This window comes from Pan troglodytes, chromosome 10 (assembly GCF_028858775.2).
Source record: "Pan troglodytes isolate AG18354 chromosome 10, NHGRI_mPanTro3-v2.0_pri, whole genome shotgun sequence".
In the NCBI taxonomy this organism is placed as follows: domain Eukaryota; kingdom Metazoa; phylum Chordata; class Mammalia; order Primates; family Hominidae; genus Pan; species Pan troglodytes.
The window spans coordinates 64,516,353-64,540,415 of NC_072408.2; the positions used below are offsets into that span (position 1 = coordinate 64,516,353).

At 53.7% G+C, this 24,063-nt stretch overlaps 1 protein-coding gene and 1 long non-coding RNA gene across 7 annotated transcripts in view; one reads left to right on the top strand and one right to left on the bottom strand.

Moving 5' to 3' along the window:
* LOC104001578 (uncharacterized) overlaps positions 1-24,063 on the top strand; it is a 60,568-nt gene that overhangs the window by 34,492 nt on the left and 2,013 nt on the right. Inside the window, exons 3-5 of one of the 5 annotated variants that reach the window (XR_010148333.1) lie at positions 5,304-5,421; positions 6,616-6,684; positions 7,104-22,134. This is a non-coding gene — a long non-coding RNA (uncharacterized LOC104001578). Of the gene's footprint in view, positions 1-5,303; positions 22,135-24,063 lie in introns of all 5 variants that reach the window. The other 4 variants (XR_010148332.1, XR_008538489.2, XR_008538487.2 and 1 more) reach the window with 4 other exon arrangements.
* Positions 12,675-24,063, bottom strand: part of TSPAN11 (tetraspanin 11) — a 65,151-nt gene continuing 53,762 nt past the window's right edge. The window contains exons 6-8 of one of the 2 annotated variants that reach the window (XM_016923700.4): positions 21,951-22,109; positions 21,491-21,577; positions 12,675-12,799 (exon numbers count right to left, since the gene is read on the bottom strand). In XM_016923700.4, coding sequence (XP_016779189.1) covers positions 12,740-12,799; positions 21,491-21,577; positions 21,951-22,109 — 306 coding nt within the window. In that variant the 3' untranslated portion in view covers positions 12,675-12,739. Of the gene's footprint in view, positions 12,800-21,250; positions 21,333-21,490; positions 21,578-21,950; positions 22,110-24,063 lie in introns of those variants that run through there. The other variant, XM_016923702.4, reaches the window with a different exon arrangement.

Here is a 24,063-nt window from a genome sequence, read left to right on the forward strand (position 1 = left end):
CTCCCCTTGCTTCTGGGTTGGGAAGCCATCCTTAAGTTTTGCTACTCAGACAGCGACAGAGGACCCCAGTGGGCAAGTGGAAGTGGCGCCCCTGATTGTTCCTGCCAGCTTCACCCAGCCACAGGTTGCCTTGCTGAGAGGGAGGGAAAGATGTCCAGTTTGGTCCTATGATATCTATCTCCTTCCCAGCGTTCATCGACATCAGCAGTGGGCGGGTGGCAATCACATCCTCTGTGATCTCAAAGAGAAGAAATACAGAAAGCCCAAGAGAGATCAGACTGGCCCTAGACTACCATAGCCCCAGGAAGAAAGAGCTGGGGTCATGGCATGCACACAACCGGACGTGTGAGATGAACAGGCAGGGTCAGGTATTCAATGGCAGGATGCACCCCTCAGAACTGAGGCTGGTCTAGTGTAATGTTTTGCAGTTATGAAAAAGTCAAGAATCTATGGGACTCAGCATGCTAAGGTTATCCACTAGCCAGGATCCAGTGCATGTCGCTGGCTGGGGCATTGGTGGGTGGCAGCACTTCTTCCTACAGTTTGGCTCCATACCCTGGTTTCCCAGCCAGACGAGGTCTCTTCTCCAGCCTCCACCTGCCTGTCTGCTCCCAGGGCTGAGTCATGGCCACCCAGCTCCTAGTCACTCCTCTCTTCATCTTTAAGTAACATATAAATTGGGACCAGGAGGATATAACTTTTGATGTGTTCAGGATTCATATTTTTGGCAGGTGGGAGTGGGGAGTAGGCTGGATGGGGTAAAGACAGCTTCTCTGAGACAGGAGCCATGGTGCTGATGGAATATGAGAGAGGCGCACATTTGAGCAAAACTGCCCTTCCCTAGTCCTCTGGCCGGTCTTCCTGGTAAGGAGTCCTCCCTGGGAACCCCAAAGTGCAGATTCCAGAGCAAACACACTCCTGTAGACAGATGCTCACCAAACAAGTGCTCAAGTCACCCAGTGGGACCTGGAGCATCATGTGTTTCTGATGTGGGTGGAGTGGGTAGGTTTGTTTATGTAATGTTTAGTTTTTGTTAATATCAACAGCAATAGTCCAGTGCATTGGGAGACGTGTGGCCTCCCTGAAAGTCTTGTTTCTGGAGTGCTTTAGGGGCATCCTCTGGCCCTGGAGCCTTTGCTGCAGTGTCTGCTCCCCCGGCCACCCCCCAGCTCATCTGTCTGTTTGCAGAGCCTTGTTCACAGGTCCTCAAACTGCCTTCTTGGCTCACCCGGTGCTTGGCAGTTTCATCATTTGGCCAAGTCTACATTGGGTGGAAGTCTCCATGCATAGAATAGAGTAGATGTTCCTCCAAGCCCCTTGCCTGTCTTGCAGAACGGTCCCCACACCTCCCAGAGGGCCACATCCTGTGATGCCAGTGAAGGTGGCTAAGTGTCTCTCCTCAGTGTCTCCTGACTATGATCTCATTGGGGCAGAATTCCCCTGAGTGAATTCCCTCACTGTCTGCTTCCCTTGCCAACATCAGAGTTAGTTCAATCAGGTCTGATGTAAACAATTTACAAACTTGTCTCAGAAAGTCCCTTTGAGTTTGTAGATGATTACAGTGGGATGTCTGATGTGGACTCAGCCTTTCTTTGCAGCCATCTCACAGAAGGGGTGAGCAGGCAGGGGGTGAGAACTGCCTCCGGGCGGCTGGCAGTGGGTGTCAGGGTACAAATCTCCTCCCCACAGCCCCCAGCTGGAGCGGTGTCACCCTCTCTCCTTCCAACATGGGCCTGCATCTTGGGCTCTCTGGGGAGGTTGCTGCCCTGCCCTAGAACCTCTTGTAGATGTTCTGTTTTGACTTGAAACTAGATGGCCATCCCTCCAGGTTTTGGTGGCCAAAGAGCAGTTCAGGTGGATGGAAGTGACTGTCCCTTCCTCTCTGGCCCCTATATAGGTGGAGGTGCTAACTAGCAGGGACATGGCACAGGATGGGAGCTGGGTGCCAGGTGCCTGGGGTCCATTCTTTGTCCTGCAGACCCTCAGAGTCTGGCCTGCCCCTCTGCTGCAGTGAGGCAGTAGTCCAGGATGGGTCCCTGCTCCAAACAGGCACTCTGAGGAGGCGGGGCCTGAGAGGCATCCCACCGCCCTACTGCAGTAGAAGTCTCGCAGTGGCCTTGGTTGGGTCCTGGTGTATGGGGTTTCCTTGGCTGTCACAGTCACAGTGACACATGGTAGATGAGAGCAGCTGAGAATTCCCCTTGTCCTGGGTCATTGCTAAACCCTATGTCCCCGGAGAGGAGGCAGGCATAAAGAACGAGTGTGCACGTGGGTCTGACAGCAGTTGGAAGTGGGCATCTTGAAACCCCTCTGTGTGTGGAGCTCTACTTCCTGTCCTCAAGGGGGTGGCCAGGTCCACATGAAATTGTCCCAAGGCATCAGCCTCCAGGGCCCCATCCTGCAGCCGCCATGTCCCAAAGCCTGCAGAGACCACTCTGTGTCTGAAGGGACCCTCTGACACAGGTCCCACTGGAGCAGGGTCCCTGAGAGCCTCCCCAGGAGATTTACCGAGACAGACTCAGTAGCTGCAGGATGTGGACTGGTTAGAGGGGCAGGTGACCCCCATTATCTGTGGAAGACCAGCCAAGTCATGGGAATTTTGGTGGAAGCCACCCTATCTCTGCTTGTTCTTGCTTTGGCTCCTGCCACCAGGTCTGTGGACCCACCTGTGTGCTTGTGGCTCACAGGGCAGTGGAAAACATCGGCCTCTCTCTTAGCACTGGGCCCCAGTCACACAAGCGGAGCCGTGGAAGGCAGGCTGCCCTGGCTGTATATGAGAGGGTCATCTTCCTTCCCTGGGGACATCTGGTGACTGTGCTAGAGCCTTCTGGGATGGATCTGGGCTCTTCAGTCCATGGGAGTGGCTGGGATGACTCTGGGAGCCCCCTCACTGTTGTGTGATGTGGTGGGGGAACTGCCTCCCCACTGGTGCTCAGCAAAGCACAATTGAGAAAGGGTGGCTTACGAGCTGTGGCAGAACCCTGCCAGCCCTTCAAGTGGCTAACACTGGTGCCGGCACACACAAATGTCTATTGGCTCAGACTTACTGAATACTCAAGTAACTCATGCCAAGCACCTAGACAACAGTCAAGAAAGATGCAGACACAGTCCCTGTGCTTGCAGGGCCAACCATCCAGTGGGGGCCCCAGAAGAGTGAACATGATTGCAGGTCAATGCTGATGGTTATATTCACAGGATGCTGGCTGGCTGTGTGGGAGAGGCAGTGACCCAACCTGGGGAGAAGGAGGCCCTCCAGGGGAGGTGATGTTGATGCTAAGAGCTGAAGACAGGATGTGTTAGTTAACCTAGCAAGGAGTGGAAGGAGATGTGTCCTGTGGATGGGCATGGTCCACAGAGTTGAAGCACAGAGGGTGAAGCAGGACTATCTGGAGACACTGCCAGATCACAACCTTGAAAACCTGGTCAAGGAGCTTGAAGTTTAGGCTGAGAGCAGTGGGAGCCATGGAAAGGTTTTCAGCCCAAATGTGATGGGCTCAGATCTGGCCTTTAGAAAGTTGGCTGCAGCTACAGTGTGAAGAGTGGTCAGAGGGACAGGGGAGCCTGCAGGGAAATCAGGCACAGGCGCTGCAGTGATTTAGGTGAGAGATGATAGAGCCACAGGGAAGGGCAGTGGGGTGGAGACAAAGCCAGCAGATCTGAGAGATGCACAGCCTTTGTGGTTAACTAGATTTATTGGTGGGAGAGGCAGCATTTTTGCTATTCATCCAGCATAAACAGGAAGATGACTTGTTTGTACCAAATAGATGGATGAATGGATTTTCTGGGCTCAGTGCTCCTGTGCAGGAGAGGGCAGAGACCAGCATGGTGTAATTAAACGTCTTCTTTTGTGTGTATTGAGCTTCATAGCTTGCAAAACATTATCGAGATTCCTCCAGACAAAAACTATCTTATCAGCCGTCGCCACCCTTGAAATTTCACCATTAGACATGAACTGTGGCACAGATGGAAAGGGCACTGGTTTGGGAGTTGGAGAACCTGGGTTAAATTCCCACTCTGCCTTTGGTGTCGATGTGAACCTTGGGCAGTCATTGAACTTGTCTTGGTTTTGTCATCTGCAAAATGAGAATAACGCCTATTTTACAGAGTTGCTGTGGGGATTAAATAAAAGCATGCGTATAGAGGCGTCCAGCTTGTTCCTAGACCAGGATAGGAGCTTGGCAAGAAATCGGTCGGACATGAGCCCCTAAAAAATTAAAATCAGGTCCCCAAGGAAGAGCATCCTCCAGGCTGAAAGCCGGGGATACAGGAGAGTGGTGTGGGAAGGGGGTGGTCAGGGAAGGGGAGTTGGTGTATCGAGGTGGATGAGCTGCTGCCTGCAGGAGCTCAGGGAACAAGCTTCCCCATGCCTCAGTTTGCTCTGGGTTAGCTCAGCAGCAGCACTCAATATTCCACAGAAGCAAGGGGGAAGCCAGATTAAATAAATGTCATTTTGGACTCAAAGATATTGGCACTGGGATGGTCTCTTCTTAAAGCATTCATCAGTTGGGAGGCTATGGATTTAGCCATCTTGCTTTTGCTGAGTTTAATGACAGCCATGAGACAGCCTACTGTCTCCTCAAACTAACAGAAAGAGTAACAACACTCCACAGGGCACACTTGAGCCAAGCTCTCCTGATTGATGCTGCTATTTGGGACTTCCCCTTTGTGGCTCCAGAGACTATCAGATAGCCGAGAGCCAGCGGGGACAGACCTGGACACTGCCTAGTTTCCCTTGGCCCTGTGAGAGGAGAGAGGTGAACTGGTAGAGGAAGGCTGCACAGTGGCCTGTGGTTAGTACCTGTTGCTTAGAAATTTTTCTTCTGGTTACCAAGTTCTGGAACTTACCCATGTCCAACATCCAGAGCAGGGCCAGTCCGACCAGTGGGCAAATTTCTGGAATCCCAAGACAGATGGTACCCTATTTACGGTGGTTCAAATTATGATTTTTCAACTTTATGATGGTGTGAAAGCCATATACATTCAGTAGAAACCGTACTTTCAGTACCCATACAAAAACCATTTCTGTTTTTCACTTTCAAACTAGTATTTAATAAATTACATGAGACATTCAACACTTTGTTATAAAATAGGCTTTGTGTTAGATGACTTTGCTGAAACGTAGGCTAATGTAATTGTTCTGAGCACATTTAAGGTAGGCCAGGCTAAGCTATGATGTTTGGTAGGTTAGGTGTATTTAACATGAATTTTTGACTTTTCTTTCTTGATATTTTCTTTTCTTTCTTTTCTTTCCTCTTTTTCTTTCTTTCTTTCTTTTTCTTTTTTTATTTTCTTTTGGTTGACAGGGTCTTGCTCTGTCATCCAGACTGGAGTACAGTGGTGCAACCACGGCTCACTGCAGCCTTGAACTCCTGGGCTCAAGCAATCCTCCTACCTCAGCCTCCACAGCAGTTGGGACCACAGGTATGTGCCACCATGCCCGGCCAATTTTGTTTATTTTTTTGTAGAGGCGGGGTCTCTCTATGTTGCCCAGGCTAGAACTCCTGGACTCAAGCAATCCTCCCACCTCAGCTTCCCAAAGTGTTGGGATTACAGACGTGAGCCACCACGCCTAACTTAGTTACAATATTTTAAACTTACGATGTATTTATCAAGATGTAGCCCCATCATATGTTGAGGAGCATCTGTATATTCTCAATATATTTCTTTTCTCTGGCGAGACCCCAGTTCCTAAAATGACCCAACCTTCTTATTTACCAACGGGCAACTTGGGGAGAGGATGTTGAATTTGACCTCTGGCCCCTAACTCAGGGTTCTCTAAAGTAGAATTTGGGCTTCGTGAACTACAGTGTGTTTTAAAAGTCCAGCGGAAGTTGCTCCTCGTCCCCATCATGGGAACATTAATGTTCTTGCCTCTGGCTGGCTTTACTATGTCCTTACTGCAGTGACGTTGTTACGTCCTTACTGCAGTGACGTTCCTTGCTGATGGAAAGGGCTGAATTCCCGCTTCACTCTTTCCCTCTTGTCCTCTGGCCTGATGCAAAGGCCCCCACCAGGTGCCCGGCAGGATCCTCCCCTTTCTGCTCAAGCCACTGCCAGACAGGGTTTCAGCTAGAGACTGAAGCCAGAGGGAAAAGGAAATAGGGGCTTTCATGCATTTGCTTTTAAGAAGAAAATGGCTCTTTGCCCCATGTCCTCTCCTTCCCATGGGCAGCCTCTCTCTCTTCAGCCATGGAGAGGCAGTGGGAACCAGCGTCCCCACCCAGAGGCAGCAATGACAACTTGGTCTTTGGGGCTGACATGAGGCATCAGCACTTGCTGGGAAGTAGTGGCAGCTGGCAGGCCAGCCAGCAGCCACCAAAGGCACAGCTTCAGCAATGGCATCATGCTGCCTGCCTGGCTGACAAGGCTCTTGTTGGCTGTTGGGGCTGTGTAGGCAGCAGTTGTAAGCCAGTAACAGCACTGCCTATTTGCAGCAGGAAAGGGCCTGGAGGGCACCTGTCCCTTCTTGGTACATTCGTGTTGGATGATTTGCACACACACACATGCACACACTCATAGTGATGGTGGAGGGGAGCAGGCAAGTCACTCCAGTGGGACAGATGACTGTGAGCATGCCCTAGGCTGGCTCCATTCCCTTGCCCAACATCTAAACAGTCAGAAGGCCGCTACTATGACCTTTCAGTGGACAACTGGACCTTGACCAAAGAGGCCCTGCAGACACAGGTGAGCGACTGGAGCTCCCCTGCAAAGTGGGTCCCTGCCTGGGGACCTCCCTGGGTGGATCAATGTGCTTACACCGCAAGTGGCAGGGCCCTGTTGGGTTCACAGCAGCTGTGTGGGTCGGCTCTCAGCCACCCCCCTGACCACCCCCAGCCCTCTGTCTGGGGATCCCCCTGAGCCCAGACTACCTGAGTACTCTTCAGGCTCCTCACTGCCTGATATGGTTTGGTTCTGTGTCCCCCAAATCTCATGTCAAATTGTAATTCTCAATGTTGGGGGAGGGGCCTGGTGGGAGGTGATTGGATCATGGGGGCGGACTTCCCCCTTGTTGTTCTCGTGAAGGTGAGTTCTCATGAGATCTGGTTGTTTAAAAGTGTGTGGCACCTATCCCCTCACTCTCTCTCTCCTGCCGCCATGTGAAGAAGGTGCCTGCTTCCCCTTCGCCTTTGCCTTCTGCCATGATTATAAGTTTCCTGAGGCCTCCCAGCCATGCTTCCTGTTAAGCCTATGAAACTGTGAGTCAATTAAACCTCTTCTCTTTATAAATTACCCACTCTCAGGTAGTTCTTTTTAGCAGTGTGAATACAAATGAATACACCACCTCTCAAGCAAGTTTTCTAGACAGAACAGTGAATGAAATAATATGACCGTTTTATATTATAGAAGACAAAAACATGTACTTCCTTTTAGCTCTGGACTGGGCAACTACTGGTCCCCTCAGCAAAGATTCATCTTTCTGCATTTGCAGTAAAAACATGTCCAACTCCAGGTTTGGGGATGAGGACAAATCAGCTGGTCCACGGTGGAGAAACCCTGTCACAGTAGAGTGAGTTGGTCTGGGGGTGCGGCTTGCAGTAGGAGTGTGTGTCTCAACAGACAGAGCCCCCTTGCTCCTGACTTTTCGCCACACTCTGCATCTGCTGCAGCCAAGCAGAGGGTGGTGCCTGCAGTGGTAAGAGCTCACTGCAGGTTCATGAACAGATGCTGGTTGTGTGTCATGGTAAATGGTAGGAAAACATGGACTGACTGAAGGGAGGAAGCCTGAAGAGGAATACAATTTAAGTACATGTGTTTGAGCCTGGCTGTCCTTTGCAGCCAGGAGCTAATGACACTTGTGAGCAGGAGAAGTCAGTTCAAACACATCAGTGATGAGGGCTGACAAAAAAAGGGTAAGCAGGACCCTATCCAATGTGGCCAATGGTTTACTCATGGGGAGCCGTGGCTAACACAGCAGCTTCACGATGTAGCAGTGGGTCACGGTACATTTAATGAACTGATGGCCTGGGGGTTCCTTGCAGAGGAGAAAAAAATTCAACAGAAGGTAGTCCTAGATACAATTCCTTTATTATCATTATCATGCCCCCTAGCACATGAAGCTGGGCTTCCACCGAGATCAGCTAAGGACAGGGGTATGTTTACAATGAGAACAATTTCTCTATATGCATTAGGTTAAGACATCTTCTCTGTTTCTAGAATACTGTGATGACTCACATCCATGGGCCAGCTGCTTCCAGGAATCCATCTGGCCTCAACAACATTGGGCTGCCTGGAATAACGGCTGGCACTTGCACAGGGCAGCTTATGGGGAACAGGCCTCAGGTTTATAAGCAGGACTGGGCACTGCTGAAATAGGGGAAGGGGGCAGCCAGAATGTAGCAGGTTCTCCCAAGGCACGTAGAAGTTGGTGGGAAAATGGGGCTGGGGTGTGTAACTTGTCCCCTTCCAGGAAGGGACCCAGGCACCTGGTCTCCTGGCCAAGATCACAGGCGATCCAAGAGTCCTCCAGGGAAGAGCAAGAACTGCGCAGATGCACAGCAGAGAGGCTTTCCTGGCTGGCCATGAGCTGACCATGGTGACACGCTTCACTCCCAGCCCCCAATGGTGGAGCGAGTCGGGAATCTCGGCTGCTGCAGGTGGAGCTCAGCTGGACAGCCTGAGGTACTCGTGAACCCTGAGCGTTGTGACTTATAAAGGAGGGTGGCTGCATCTTCCTTTGGGGTTTGGTCTAAAGCAGTGGTTCTCAAAGTGTGGTTCCAGGGCCAGCAGCTACAGCTCCTGGGAACTTGTGAGAAATGCAGATGACTGGTCTTGCCCACTCCTGTTGAGAAATTCTGGGGGTGGGGCCAGCAATCTGTTTGGAAAAGCCCTTCCAGGTGATTCTGATACTCACCAAAGTTTGAGAACCACTGGTTTAGACGCTTGCTTGGTCACTATACCCTCAGTGGATGTGAGCCCGGCCCAGCAGCCATGCAAAAGACTGGCCTTCCCTCCTCAGCCCCAGAATGGCCAGTATATCAAGAATGTTTTCCAGGTGGGTGACAGTTTGGGCGGTGATGACAGTGACTGTTCCAACTCAGTTCTCCAGCCTCAAAACCCTGAAGAGGACCCAAGTAGCAGATTCTGAAACAAAGCTGGCTCCAGGGCAAGAGGGCCCCGAGGCACATCACAACGATCTACCATATTCCCCCCACACCCCACAGGGCCGTGCTGGGCCCTTCTGGATATAAACACCTCTAGCCATGCACAGCACAAGCTCCCTGACAGAAATCACCCACGGTCCACCCCAGAGCCCCAGCAACAGCAGGTGCCCCATGCAGGGGGCTAGAAAGAAGGCAGAAAAGGGCCTCACCTGAAGGGGAGGTGGTCAACACACCCCCAGGGTGCCCCTCCCTGCCCAAGGTTGCTCTGGGAGTGGGTGTGACCTGAGGGGTGACCTCCATGTGGACATGAGATTCCGCACCCTGCATGAAGACCCTGAGGGCTGAGGGACAGTCCCTGCTCTTGCTTTGGGGTTAGTGTTGGTACCTGGGGTGATGGGCTGGGTGGTTGTCATGGGCCTTGGCCCTTTAGGATCCCGGTTGCTGCCTGAGCCCCTGCACCCGGAGGGTCCAGCTGTCAGCCTGAAATAAGCCAGGCTTCTGCACCCCCGTCCCATATGCCACAGGTGCTGCTTTGTGACAGTGCCCCCTGAGTGACACTGTGTTCCTTAATGACAGCCTGATGGCTCATTACGGAGATGGAGAACTGGGGAACACTGAGGAGAGGGGTTCCCGGCCCAGCTTTCTTCCTTCTCCCCAGCTGGGGGTGGCAAGACAACAGCCATGACCACTGACAAACAAGTCTTAACTTTGCCCAGCCTTAATTTCCTTTTATAAAATGGGGGAAATAACACCCTCTTGCTGGGGTAACTGCGAGATAAGTATTTACAGTGACAGATTCTAAGTGCACAGCAGGACCTTGGTAAAAAATCCCTGGACACACTCCCACTTACTCTGCCTGAGGGGCTCCTGGAGATGGGGCTAGGGTGCCGGGGAAGCAGGAGGGAGAAAGAGAAGAAAGGGCAAAAACATTCCACCCCCTCAGCCAAGGCCACGTTTCATTCTTGCCTGCTGTCCTGACACAGGTCACCCCCGGGGGACTCGGGGAGGTGCCCTTCTCTCTTGGTGTCTGCCCCTGCGAGCTTAGGGAAGGACAGCATGGTGTGTGCAGGGCAAGGACATGCCCGTGCCAGCTGGGTGGGATCCCAGCACCTGATGCTGCCTTCCTGGGGCCCTGGTGTGCAGGGGCCTTTTGCCGCACGGGACTGATGGTGACATTCCCCAGGCGTGTTCTCTCTCTCCAGGGAACTCAAGGCTGTAGCAGCCTCCAAGCAGGGGCCCGGGAGGAATTGACCTGGGTACAGATCTGTACCCTTGTCAGCAGGAGGGGCACACCCCGCTGGGGACCACATCGTTGGCTCTGGACTCCAACCATTGTACACTCCCAGGCAGAACCTGCCCTATACTGGGCCTCTGTTTCCTCTAACCCTGTCTCATCTCCCAGGCTGTTGGCATGGACAAGGAGGTCAGATTTCCAAGCCCTGGGTTGTTCTACCACTGTCTGCAGCTTGGACAAGCCATCTTTCAAGAGGCAGTCTGGCTGGACGACACACAGGGCAGGAATTGCAGCTAATCCTGCCCCAGTCAGGCTGGACCAACCATCCCATGGGGCTGGCGCAGATGGGGCAGGCTGTCCTGGGCCTGCCTTCAATGATAAGGCTGTGCACAGGGCACCTGCCTGCCACCTGTCTTTCATCCCCACCAGGGCAGACAGGTAAGGCCCCAGCACCCCCTGCCCACTGCCGCCTCCCCCTGGCACCTCGGCAGGAAGAACATGGCTCTAGCCCAGTACCCTCTTTCTCTCTCTCACCACTCTCCCTCTGTCATAAGAGTTGTCAGTTGTGATCTCATCCTTCAGAGAACCTGGGAGTCATAGTCAGTTTTTGATTATCTGCATGAATCCCAGGAGGTTGGAGGGCAGCAACGCTAATCACGCACTATACCATTTCTCTCGGCCTCCGTGCAGTCTGGGATATCTGGTCTTCATTTTAATGAATTTGCATTGGCAACTCCAGGGCCTTTTAGGCAGGGGAGATAAACCAGCCTAGGCTACAAGAAGCCACTGGAGAACACCCAGAGAAGAGGAGGAACCAGCCCCAAGGCTGGGCTTCCCTCTGTCCATGTGGGTACTTCCTGTGCTGAGGATGCAGTTTCTGGACAGTTCAGGACTCTGTTGGGGTCAGCACTGGGTGGCCTTGAGGCCACTCCTATGTATGGGAGAGAGAGCACACCTGCCCCAGGACTGGCCTAGGTCAGCAATGTGCTCATCACAGTGCAATCTGGATCAAGCAGGGAGGTGAGCTGGGACCTCGCTCAGCCTCGGCCTTAGCACAACAAGGTGCCCCCCTTCATGGGGGGAAGTAAGAGGGTCCCGCTCTGGGGAGAAGTGCAGGAGCTGGGGAGGGTGGAAGCCAGGTGTGGGGTTCTTGTGCAGTGAATGGGCTGCCCCCTTGTAATAGCCATTTGGGGGGGGGTCCCTATGGGTGTTGTACAAAAAGCTGCCAGCATGGATACTTTGTATTTTCTAGGATTTTCTTTCTGTTCTCCCTTATTACTGGGGAAAGTTCTTCCTGAAAATTCTGCAAATTCCCTGCTGAACTTAGTGATGCAAGAGAGAACCCAAGGAAAAAGCTCTGTCCACTCTAGGACGGGTGGGAAGGGAAGCAGAGCGGGACCCCCTGGAAGCAGTGTGGTGGTGGCTACGGGGTCAAGGAGAGGGTCCCAGGAAAAGTGAGGTTCAGGCAGATGCCCCTCTATTCAGAGCTGCCCCTTCTCAGCAGCTCCGACTTTGCAGGGTTGCGAGTTGGTCCACTCCAGGAGATGTTTGACACCCATCAACATTAGGTGCTGAAAATGGTCTGAAAACCTGGTGTTCCTGAGAATCAGGCCCCGGAACAGGAGATCCCCGAGGGGCGTATCACTAGAGGCCAGGGCTTGGGGCCATGGTCTCCCAGGGAGGTTTCTCCCAGGAAGGCAGCTAGGCAGGTGCAGGGCTCTGCTCCTAGTGCAGCATGTGCTGGTATGGCCACCTTACCCCCTGCTTCCTGCCAGGGCGGCTCTACCCAGCCTGTGGCTGCCCTACCCAGGCCTCCCCACTCCTAGGCCCTGCAGGAAGGAATGAGCCCAGCAGGACATGGCTTTCCAGGTGAGGCAGTGTGGAGAGTGGGCAGGTCAAAGGGCAAGGTCTTCTTGGGGGAAATGCCAGCCCTCCCTGCCCCACCCCATGCTTTTTCCAGAAACAACAAGGTCAGGGCTTCTGGGCATGGGTGGGGGAATCCCGTGCTGAATGCAGGAGTGCCGGGGTTCCTGGGTTTTCTGCCGATTGTTTCAGGTTCAGGAGCTGGGAGGGAGCAGAGAACCCAACCGCCACCCTCCCGTAGTCCACGGGTGCCCCCGTGCCTGGTGAGGGGCTCTGGTTGTCTCCTGAAAGGATCATTTCCCTGCCCAGGATCTGGCCATGGGGGCTCAGAAATGGAGGAGAGGGGGCCGAGGGTCCCTGCCTGGGTGGGCACAGTAGAAGCTATGGTCTCAGGCACTCGGTGGATTCGCAGGAGCTAGGCACAAAGGGGGGGGGGGCATCTATGGCCCTAGTGGAGCTGGTGCTAACTCTGCAGGCCTTGCAGATGGCATGTGGCCACCTGTTGTCCTGAGGGGCAGTTGGAAGAGGAGGTGGTTGGCCATTAGTAAAAATGCCGCTGGAGCCTCTGGTGCAAGCAGCAGGTGAGAACCATCCCGCAGATCTGCCAGATGGAGAAAGCAGAGGAGCAAAGAGAAATCAGAACTCCTGGAAGCTGCTGGCCCCCAGGGCCCTGGAGCAGTGCTGCTCACTCGAATCCCCTGGGGCCTGGGCAAAGGGCAGATTCCTGCTCAAAATATCAGGGTGGGGCCTGAGGTTCTGCATTTCTGACAAGCTCCCAGGTGATGGTTTTGTGCCTGGGGGAACCACATTCTGCCATCTACTACCCAAAAGCAGGGCTTTGCACACTTTAATGGGCATGAATCATCTGGGGACCTCTTTATTACAATTCTGCAGGCCTAGTGGCGGCCTGAGAGTCTGCATTCCTAGCAAGCTCCCAGTTGATGCTGCTGGTCTGTGGTCCCAGATCTTCTCCAGAGATGGCCTGATTTAATTAGGCCCTAAGAGTAATGTTTCCACTCCCTCATCAGAGCTGTCTGAAGTGGACTGTCTCTCTAGGAAAGAGTCTGCCTGTGTTTTGCTGTCCTTAGACTCCAGAGCAAAACTCAGGTCCATCTTCGATGCTCTGGCTGGTGTACAAGAGGCATGGGGGAAACTGAGACTCTGGGAAGAGCCCCCTGAGCTGTCCCCCTGTCAGTCAGCATAGAATAAGAGCTGGTGAGCTCACCCTGTCAATCAGTGTAGAATGCAGCACCAAGCTCAGGCCCCAGGCGTCCTGTCTGCCAGCCCTTATGTCGGTATCCACAGCTGAACAAGGGGCTGGAGCATCTGGTCCAAAGCAGACACAGGCCTGGGAGGATCACCCTGCACACCCCCTTCTCACTTCTCCCACTTCCAGAATGCAGAGGAGCTTTATTCTCCCTCCTTGCTCTTCATGGGCCCTCCTCTGCCTTCTTCCTCCTCTTCCTCTCCTCCCTCCCACCCAAGGATGCATTGAGGGTAATGTGATTATGATCCTGATAATGATGATGACATGTTGTTGGATCTCGGCTCTCTGCACACAGGAGGGGGCACTGGGCTAAAGCAGCCCCATGACTGTCCCGTGATACCTGGGGTGAAGGTGGCTCTCCTAAGTATTGAAACAGTGTCCTGACTTTCCTAGCAGCTGCTGCTGCCCTGACCTTGCCGGTGCAAACCTGGACGCAGGTGGAGCTCTATCCAGCGGGAGGAGAGCAGGCTGGTGGAGATGCGTGTGTCCTGTACCATCTCTGACAGCTAGCTGGGGGAGGTAGTGTGGAAGGGGCCCATCCTCTTCCCCTCCTTCCTCCTCTCCATCCCTCCCAACCTGGAGGACAGTGTGGAGTGTGAACACTGCTTTCAGCCTGCAGACTTGGTGTTAATCCACCTGGGGCCTCAGACTGAAAGGCGGCTTAGGAGGTTATCTCATCTCCCGCTAGCTTTACGCAGGCGGCCGTCATGCCGTTCCACCCATGCAGGTGTCCCTACCTCATGGTTTGATGATTTTCCTGTGGGATTTTCTGGATCTTATCTGTGCTAAGAGGGAGGCCAGAAGGGAGCTGTTTGACCGGCACAGGTTTGTGCTGGAAACCATGTCTGCATCGCCTGCAATGTACGTCTCCTGCTCGGGGAGGACTGGAGGGGCCACGATCCCCAGCGGACAGGCTCCTGCGTGAGCTGGGTGTTCCCAGCGAGCCTCCCAGGACAGGCACAGTAAGGGGCAGAGGTGTGTGGGCCAGACCCTTATCACTGCGTCCACATGCACACACACACACTTGCACACACACACACACGTGAACACCACGCTGAAGCATGTGGAGGGTACAGGATGCCACCCAGTCTGGTTCCTGAATAGGCATTGCCATCTCCCTCCTGACAGAGGACACTGAGAAACCAGCACGGATGGCTCCAGCAGCCAGCAGGGGGCACACAGAGACAACACAAGGCCAGCTAACCGCAGGTGCTGGAGGTGGCAGATGGGGTTGGGCCCAGCTTGGAGGCCCAGCCACGTGGTGCCTGGTGCTATCTTCTGGCAGCTGCCTGTGTGTGACACTTGGCCACATATGGGACATTTTTAACAGGGAGGCCGTCCTGCCTTCAGCTTCCTCTGAGGCTTCTGAGTCAGCACCTGGCTGTCAGCAGAGAGCATGAAGGAAGGGCCACAGAGCTTCTGAGAAGTCATTCCAAAATGATTGGTTTCCCTTTTAATGACCTGCAGATCCCAGTCTTGACTGTCTTGTGTTTTCCATGCTCTGAGACATGTTTCCATCTTGCAAGGTGAGCATGTTGGAGGTGGGCTAGGTTCTACTTGAGGCTGCACCAGTGGCCTGTGTGATCTTGGGTAAAGTTACCTCCCTCTCTGAGCCTCAAATCCCCCTCTGCCAATAGGAAAACATCCGGTCTGTACACTGGTCTAGGGTCTTCCTTGGCAAGATTCTTTAAAAACTAGGATAACAAGAACCAACAGCACAGCACCCAGTCCTTCCAACACCCCAATCCTTTGAGAGGCCAGGCAGGATAAAGACCCCCGCTCCCCACCTGCAAGCCAGGGCTTTGCACACGCTATTCCCTCACCCTGGCTCTTTCCCCTCTGTCACTGCCTATCGGGCTCCTTCAGGACTTAATGAGATATCACTTCCTCCAGGAAGCCTTCCCTGACCTCCCGTGACTGGTTAGGGCCACTGATGTTTGCTTCTTAAACCCAAGGACTCCTGCTAACACAGCACCTAGCACTGCACTGTGACTGCCATACACTTACCTGTCCCCTTCCTTCAAGTAAAATCTCCCTGGGAGAAGGGACGGCACTCTGCCTGCAATGGGGCCCTGGCACTGGGCACAGCACCTGGCACACAGCAGCTCTGTTCCAAAGTAAACACAGCCTCCTCTGCCGGCCCCCTGGGCGGAGGCTCCCAGGACGCTGATGTGAGGAGGGCTGCAGGAAAAGGGCTGGGCTACTGTGACATTTTTAGTGAAATGTTCCCCAGCCAGAATATTCTAGAAATTAGCTTCTAAAGTTACCTCAAAGTGGAGTGCCTCCAGATTCCACCCACAAGAGGGGAAGCTGGTGCAGAGGAAGCAGGCCTGTGAGCTGGAGGCCTGGCCAGCTCTGCCACAGCGGCTGTGTCACCTTCAGCAGGTGACTTTCTGGTGAGGCTTGATGTCTTCAGATGTGCATGAATAAGATGAGCCCAGGGACTCTGAACCCCGAATGTATGTTTGACCCAGCTGGGAGGCTTAAAAATACCCGTGCACAGACCTCAGCCCAGTCCAGACAATCCGAGCCAGTCTGTGGAGGGGGTGCCAGAGCAATGTGTGTGTGTGTGTGTTTTTTTTTTTTTTTTTTAGATGGAGTATTGCTCTGTCACCCAGGGTTGAAGTGTAGTGGCACAATCTTGGCTCACTGTAACCTCCACCTCCCGGGTTCAAGCAATTCTCCTGCCTCAGCCTCCCGAGTAGCTGGGATTACAGGCGCGTACCACCACGCCCAGCTAATTTTTTGTATTTTTAGTACAGACGGGGTTTCACCTTGTTAGCCAGGCTGGACTCAATCTCCTGACCTTGTGATCCACCTGCCTCCACCTCCCAAAGTGCTGGGATTACAGGCGTGAGCCACTGCGCCTGGCCACAATGGTATTTAAAAAACTCTACTCTAGCGTGCAGCCAGGGCCGGTGGCAGTGGTCCAGGTAGTCTGTAAGGCCTTTCCAGGTGGAAGAGTCTGATCGGATGGTACCTCAGCACTGTGATGATCCTGTCCAGGTCTGAAACTGCCTCTGGTGTGCTGTTCCATGACTGAGGTGGGTGAGAAGCCTGGGGGGCCCCTGCTGAGGGGATAGGTGCACTCCCAGAATGCAGAACTTCAGCATGGAGGGGCCTCTGCCGATCAAGTGCAGGGGATTCTCCCTTCAGCATCCCTGCCGGCCCCCAGCCTCTGCCCCAACCTGCAGCCGCAGGGAGTTTAGTACTCTGCAAGGGCCACTGTTTAGCAGTTCAAATTGTTAAAAAGTTCTTGAATGTGTCTCCTTGAAAATAATTCCACCTACTGTTCCCCTTCTGTCCTCTGGAACCTCCCAGGAACAGTCCCTCCTTTCCCCACATGACTGCCTTGGGCATTTCAAGACCACGAGGGTGCTGCATCTGCTCCCCATCTCCTGACCTCTGTCACATCTGACTTCTGGGCCCCACACTCCCCTTGCCACTCCCTCTGCATCTGGCCGCATAGTGGCATCACTAGAGAGCTTCACGAATACACTGATGCCCAGGTGCCATACCCAGACCATTTTGTTTCATTTTGCTGCGGGGAGCCCAGGCCTGGGGTATTTTATTTTTCTTTGAGACGGAGTCTCACTCTGTCGCCCTGGAGTGCAGTGGCACGATCTAGGCTCACTGCAACCTCCGCCTCCTGGGTTCAAGCGTTTCTCCTGCCTTAGCCTCCTGAGTAGCTGGGATTACAGGCGCGCGCCTCCATGCCCAGCTAATTTTTGTATTTTTAGTAGAGACGGGGTTTCACCATGTTGGCCAGAATGGTCTTGATCTCTTAAGTTCATGATCCACCTGCCTCGGCCTCCCAAAGTGCTGGGATTACAGGCCTGGGGTAGTTTTAAAGCTTGTCAGGTGATCCCAATGTGCAGCCAAGGTTGAGGACCACTGCCCCGGGGCTCTGCGGAGGTCTGGTCCCACCTGGAGGGTGGCCTGAGCTGGCACCTCCCACACCCTGACTCTCTCCATGATTTCTACCAGTGCAGTTCCAGGCCACATCTTTGTGGGCAGCACCCTATCATGTAACTCAGGCAGATGCCCTCTCTCTGTTATAGGCTTAAGTGCAAAACAAAACAAAGCTCAAGTGCAAGGACTTTAATTCTATTAAAGGTTTTACCCTTCGTTTCAGCACATCTTCATATCCAACGAGCTCTTTTTTCAATGATGGCTTTATCATACAACAGACCAGAAATGCTAGGTAAATAGTTGAGCATGCTTCCTGGGTCTTCGTTGAGATCACCAAGAAAAATGAAGAGACAGGTCTGAGGCTGAAGGCCACGGCCCGCTCCTGGAGACTTTTTGCCAAGCTGATGTGAACTCTCATCTCTCATCTCTCTCTCACAGCGTGGCCATCCAGCCTGCCCTGATTTCTCCTGAGCATACAAGTGCCTGGTCCACACGTCCACAAGGTAACAAGGAATGCATTGCCAAATACCTGGCTGAAATCAAGGTGTGCTCCCTTCATTAAATATTCTGCTTAGTTTTCAGTGTTCACAAACCATCTACTTTAACACTCCAGGTGTTGCAGGACATCAGTCTCAAGGTCACTGGTTCCTGCGATGGGAACCTTACTGAAAAATCATAGAACACTAGATCCAGAAGGTTCCATAGAAATGGGCTAGACCCACAGCTTTCAAGCTGTATTGGAAACCCTTAGTGTAGCTCAGGGCCACCAAGGGCAGTGAGGGGAGGCCGTCATGCTAGGCTTGTCCCTGCCTGAAACAGCTCCACCTCCTATGGTTTATATACTGGGCTCCTACGTGATATTTCCATTGAAAAGAGGATGCTGCTACTTAAAAAAGGCTCACAAATATCCAATCTGTCCATTTTACAGGTAAGGACACTAAGGGCTCAGAGAGGGAATGAGATTTCCCTGAGGTCACACAGCAAGAGGTGGGGCTATGTTTAGAAATCAGGCCCTGTAACTCCCAAGCAAGATTTCTTGCAGTAGCTGGGGGCTGGGGAACATTATGACACCATGTTGGACTGATATTTCCTGAGCCTTGGGGGTCTTGGAAGTGCCAGGCTGGGTATGTAGGGGAGATAAATGCCTGGTGTCTGCTCTCTAGGAGGTAAACTATGACCCTGGGGAAGAGACTGGTATGAGCCCTTTCTCAAAGCTTAGGACCCACCTGGGACTTGAGCAGTGCAGTGCCCAGCGTCAGCTGGCAGAGGGAGCCCTAACCCGAGGCTTGGCCGCTCCTGGGCTGGCTCAGTGGGCCACAGCAGAGAAAACTGGGCAAGAGGTTGAGAGCCACCGAAAGCCATTCCATAGCAACGGCGAAGGAACAGACTGCGTGGTGGGGGTTGTGAGTGGGCAGGAGGAGTGGCAGGCCTGCAGGTCCACTGCTCAACAACCTGACCTCTTCAATATCAGACTTATGCAGCTGTGTGGTTTACCTTGACCGTCGGCTCTGGGCATCCGCAGTCCTGCTCCCTGCCCTCAGCCTCACTGCCCTCGTCTGCAGCTTCTACAGGCTCTCAAGGCCAGAGAGGTGAAGAAGAAATGGACAGAGCAGGCCCCCTCAACACCTGGAGTAACAGGTTTCTGGAAAGTTCAACTGCTCTGTGCTGCTGAGCATACCTTCTCCTGTTCCCACTGACTACTCCCCTGGGGTTCAGCACACAGGACAGAAGGCCTGCCCTGGGGAAGTGCAATAGAGGGGCAATGCTCATGCCACCTGGGCTCCCTGGCCCTGCAGCTGAGTGAGAATGATGGGGAGCAGGCTGGTCTGGCCAAGCTTTTTTTTGAGAGACAACGTACTAATGCAGAAATCATAAAAATGATGGGTATCATTTATTGAACACCTGCTATCTGCTCAGCCATGAGCCAAGTGACTTACATGGATATTGCTAATTCCCACCACCAGGCAAGCAGATAAGGTATAACTAGCCCCATTTTACAAATGAGTAACTGAGGCTCAGAGATGAAAGAACTGGCCCTAGGTCAGTCACACAGCTGTAGGTGGCAGAACCAAGATGGGTGTCCCTCCAGAGGCGACAGACCCTCCTCCCAGTGTGTTAGGCTGCAGCTAGACCTTCCAGGCCCACAGATGATGTGGGTAGGTGGCACCATGGTTTCCAAGGACCCTGCACTGGAAGTCTCTCCAAGCCAGCCAAGGCCACTGTCCCCTGCTTCTCTTTCCCACAGATCTCTGTGTCATGGTAGGGAGTTCGGGAAAGCAAAGAACCAAAGCCAGGAGACCTGGGTGCTGGTTCAGGGTGTGAGGCCCTGGGTAAGTCACCTCTCTGGGTCTCAACTTTCTGATCTGTAAAATGTGGAGAACAGCTGGGTGCCATGGCTCATGCCTGTAATTCCAGCACTTTGGGAGACTGGGGTGGGCAGATCACCTGAGGTCAAGAGTTCGAGACCAGCCTGGACAACATGGTGAAACCTCAGCCTCTACTAAAAATACAAAACTAGGCGGCGTGGTGGTGGGCACCTGTAATCCCAGGTATTTGGGAGGCTGAGGCAGGAGAATTGCTTGAACCTGGGAGGCGGAGGTTGCAGTGAGCTGAGGTGGCACCACTGCACTCCAGCCTTGGCGACAGAGTGAGACTGTCGCAAAAAAAAAAAAAAAAAAAAGAAAAAAAAGCGAAGAACACTACTCCTTGTCTGGCCTGGGTCTCAGGTTGTTGTGTGGACCCAATGAGAGGAAGCATCAGAAATCCTCTGAAGTCTACAGAAAACTGGAGAAAGACAGCTTCCACTTCTGGAGGCCTTCCTATGTGCCAGGTACTTCGTAAGTGGGTTGCAAGCATTGCCTCATTCTTAGACCTTAAGAGCTGGGGAAATGGTCCACATTTTGCAGATGAAGAAGTCAATGGACAGGGAAGTTAGGTAGCTCAAGGTTACCTAGGAGCAAAGCCAGGACTGGACCCGGGCCTTCTGGGGCCAAAGCCTCTGCTCCTCCCCTTCTCTAGATGGTGCTTAGCCCTGGAGTGGGAAGGGCTTCGCAGGACAGCAAGACTCCTAGAAGGACAGCCCACACTCAGCTCCTGCTGAGCGGAAGCAGGCGTGTTCGTGAGCTGGGGACTGCAGGGGCCCTTGCCGCTGAGGAGGCCTTCCTGGCTCCCCTCCTTCGGACCCTTGACTAGAGTAACCTGAGAGAGTCACCCTGACTTCCTGGGTGGCAGCCAGGGGAGAGGGTACAGGGAGAAATGGGAGCTAAAGGCATTGCTCATCCTCAGGGAGACAGCTGGATGAGGGCGCGCACACACACACACACACACACACACACACACACACACACAGTCACTGCCCTGGACACCAAAATCCATGGATGCTCAATTCCTGATATAAAATGGTGCAATATTTGCATATAACCTATGCACATTCTCCCCTATATAATACCTTAACTCATCTCTAGACTACTTATACTACCTCATACAGTGTAAATGCTACGTAAACAGTCGGTATATCGCATTACCCAGGGAATGATGGCAAGGTTGTTCAGTACAGATGCAATCATCCATTTTTTGGAATATTTTTCATCTACAGTTGGTGGAACTCACGGATGCAGAACCCACAGACATGGAGGACTGACTATACACACACACAAACACACATGCACACACAAAGGAATGAATGCAGATACGTGCACACTCACACACACATGCACAAGCACCCCTAAACACCTATACGTGCATACAACCCCAACCACATGGACCCAGAAGCATGCAGACACACGTGCCACAGATGGCTTGCACGCTCACCTCCACGTGCACACACATGGGGTGCATGCACATACCTGAGCCCACACTCACACTCCGCCCAGGTCCCTGTTCCTGACAAGTTCATGTTGTCCCCAGCTATTTTCCTTCATGTTCTCTGGGGGAGAGACTGACCGTGGGATTCAGCCTTGGTTGCAGAGGGAAGGGGAGAGAAGAAGAGAGCAGGGTAGGGTGCGGGTGTGCAAAGGGTCAGTTATTTCAGCCCAGGTGGTTACTGAAGACCTGTGTCAATGGGAGAGGGGTTCAGAGCCCTTCCACCCCCGCAGTCCCCGCACTGCAACTCACCTGCAGGCAGGCCACCCCGATGCCCACCGCCCCCATAAGCAGCAGGTGGTCGGCCAGGAACTGCTCCAGCTTGGTGAGGCAGCCTCCCTGTAAGAGAAGGGCAGGTGATGCGGCCATGGCCCAGGAGCAGGCATGGGTGGGGACGGAGGGCGGGCTGTCACTGCAGCAGAGGCCGAGGACAGGCCAGAGGACTCACAGGCTGGACCCAACCTTGAATTGCTCACAGGCTACTTGAGTGGCCCCAGGGGCATGCCATGGTGTCCTAGACTCTCCGGTATGAGCGAGCTGCTTGTCCCAGGGCTTTGTAGAGACTCTGGAAAGCCCCACTGTGGGCTTGTGGCCAAGGAGCACATGTGTCCTGCTTTTCCCACACCCACCTGCCTGACCCAGCCTTTCTGGGGCTCCTGAACGGCCAGGCCAGGGCCCTCTCCTCACCCCCAGCTTGAGCTTGGGTGCTCACCTCCACCTTATAGATGTTGGAGGGGTGGGCCCGCTGGCCGCAGCGCGCCACCACTGTCTTGCAGCAGCTGTCGGGCACCTGGCGGCCCTCGGCCTCCCGCGACAGGATGTACGTGCTGTGCTGCCAGTCGGCTGAGCTGTTGCTTCCGCAGCACTTGAACTGGAGGCAGAGGCAGAGGCTGGAGGTGAGAGGCCTGCGTGGGGTTCCAGGCTGCAGGACACATTATTCAAATACTAACCCAACCCCTATTTGTCTACCCAAACCATGGTTAGTTAGTATTTGTATAATGTGTTTTCCCTTCCCATGCTTTGAGCAGAGAGCTGGTCACGCCAGGGCCCTTCTCAGACTCATTGCTGAATGGCCTGCAGGATACCTGCTTGCCAGCTTTTTAGCCACCCAAGTCCTTTAAGGAGATTATGCTGGGTGTCTTGGGGGCAGGCCGGGTCTGCGAGGTGGGTCCCCAGAGAGTGAGGCTGTGTACCACTGGGTGGCAGAGCCCAGGGTGGACAAAACCACAAGGCAGGGGAGTTTCCTGGTCACCCAGGGGTCAGGACGTGGGGACAGAGATCTAGCCTGGTCAGAGGCTCCCAGGCCCCCATTCAGGCTTTGAAGTCTCAGAGCCCCAGACCCGCCCATGGCACTGGGAGACCAGTGTCAACCAGAGGGGCTGTCATGAGTGCTAAGACCTGGGGTCATCTGTACCACCCCAGGGCAGGGAAGCGCCAGCCCAGATATAAAATGATTCCAAGACAGTGGACATGGGTTGCTTCTTGCCTTTCCCAGTTGCGGCACTGAGATTCAAAGTTCCTACACAGGACAGAGAACAGGGCTGCTGTGAGGCTGTCGCTGGTGTATGTCTGGAGGTGGGTGGGGTGGAGGTATGTTTAGTTCAGGTAACAAGAGTTTGCTAGGCAGCTACTATGTGCCTGGAGCGAGGGAACTTGAGTAAGGCATGGGGCCTACCCTTGGGTAGCTTAGCATCCACTGTCGCGTAGTAGATGACAGAAGCTTGTGTGTGGCACAGAGGAGGAAGGGGTTAATGCTCTGTCCAGGGCCAGGAACAATCCACAGGGATGAACAGGGGCCCCAGGAGTTGAGGAGAGCATGACAGCACACAGAGCAGGGACTGGCACAGTGCGCAGAAGGAGTCATGCGGGAACTGCACATTCCACGTGACTCTGCCGGTCTGTGCTGGTGCCACCTGATGGCTGTGTCATTTGTAAAATGCGGACAACAAAAGTACCTCCACGCTATGCTGTTGTGAGGACTGAAAGAGGTGATTCATATAAAGCACTTAGAAGAGAGCCCGGCGCCGTCAGTGGTGAAGGAGAGACACCTGCTTCCACCATCACGCTTGTGTGAATACAGCTTTGTGTGTCTCTGTCATTTACATCCACGTGCTGCTGCTGGAGGGCCGGGTGCTGGCCCTGGCTCTGCAGCCACTGCTTTCTCAGGGCTGTCTCCTGCCTGAGATGTGGCCTGGGGTTCTAAGTGTTTCCGGCCTGTGTGAGGGCCGTGTCCACATGCACAGACACCCTGCAGGTCTTCGTCAGCGACACAGCCTTCGCTGTCAGTTGTGCCTTTCTCACCTGCCCCTGGCCCTGACCTGCCACTCCCACCCTCTTCACTTAAGCAAACCCCGCCTCTGCCCCATGGAACCCTCCCAACCTGCGGTGCTCTCCGTTCTGAGGGTGGCCCAGCCTTGCACTGCATGCACATCGCCTGCTGTGTGTCCAGCTTCCCCGAGGACAGGGATCCTGTCCTGTTCCTCTTTGTCTAGCACATTTCCTCACAGGTGAGGCCCAGTGAGTGGAGTGCACACTTAGTTTTGCACAGGGCTGGCCAGCAGTGTGTGCTGCCTCCTCCTGGTCCTGAGCTAAGCCCATGGGGTGCGAGTGTGTCTGTGGGTGTGCACTTGTGTGTACATGCGTGTCCCGGGCCACTATTTCAGAGAAGAGACTCCTCCCTGAAGCACCCACTGGGAGCTGGGCCTGAGTCTTGGAGAGATGGGGAGGGGCCTTCCAGTTGATCCATGACGCCGCTGGGGCTCACAGCTCCCCACATCTACTACCTCTGCTTGCCTGACATTCCGGAGCCAAGATCAAGCCAGGTC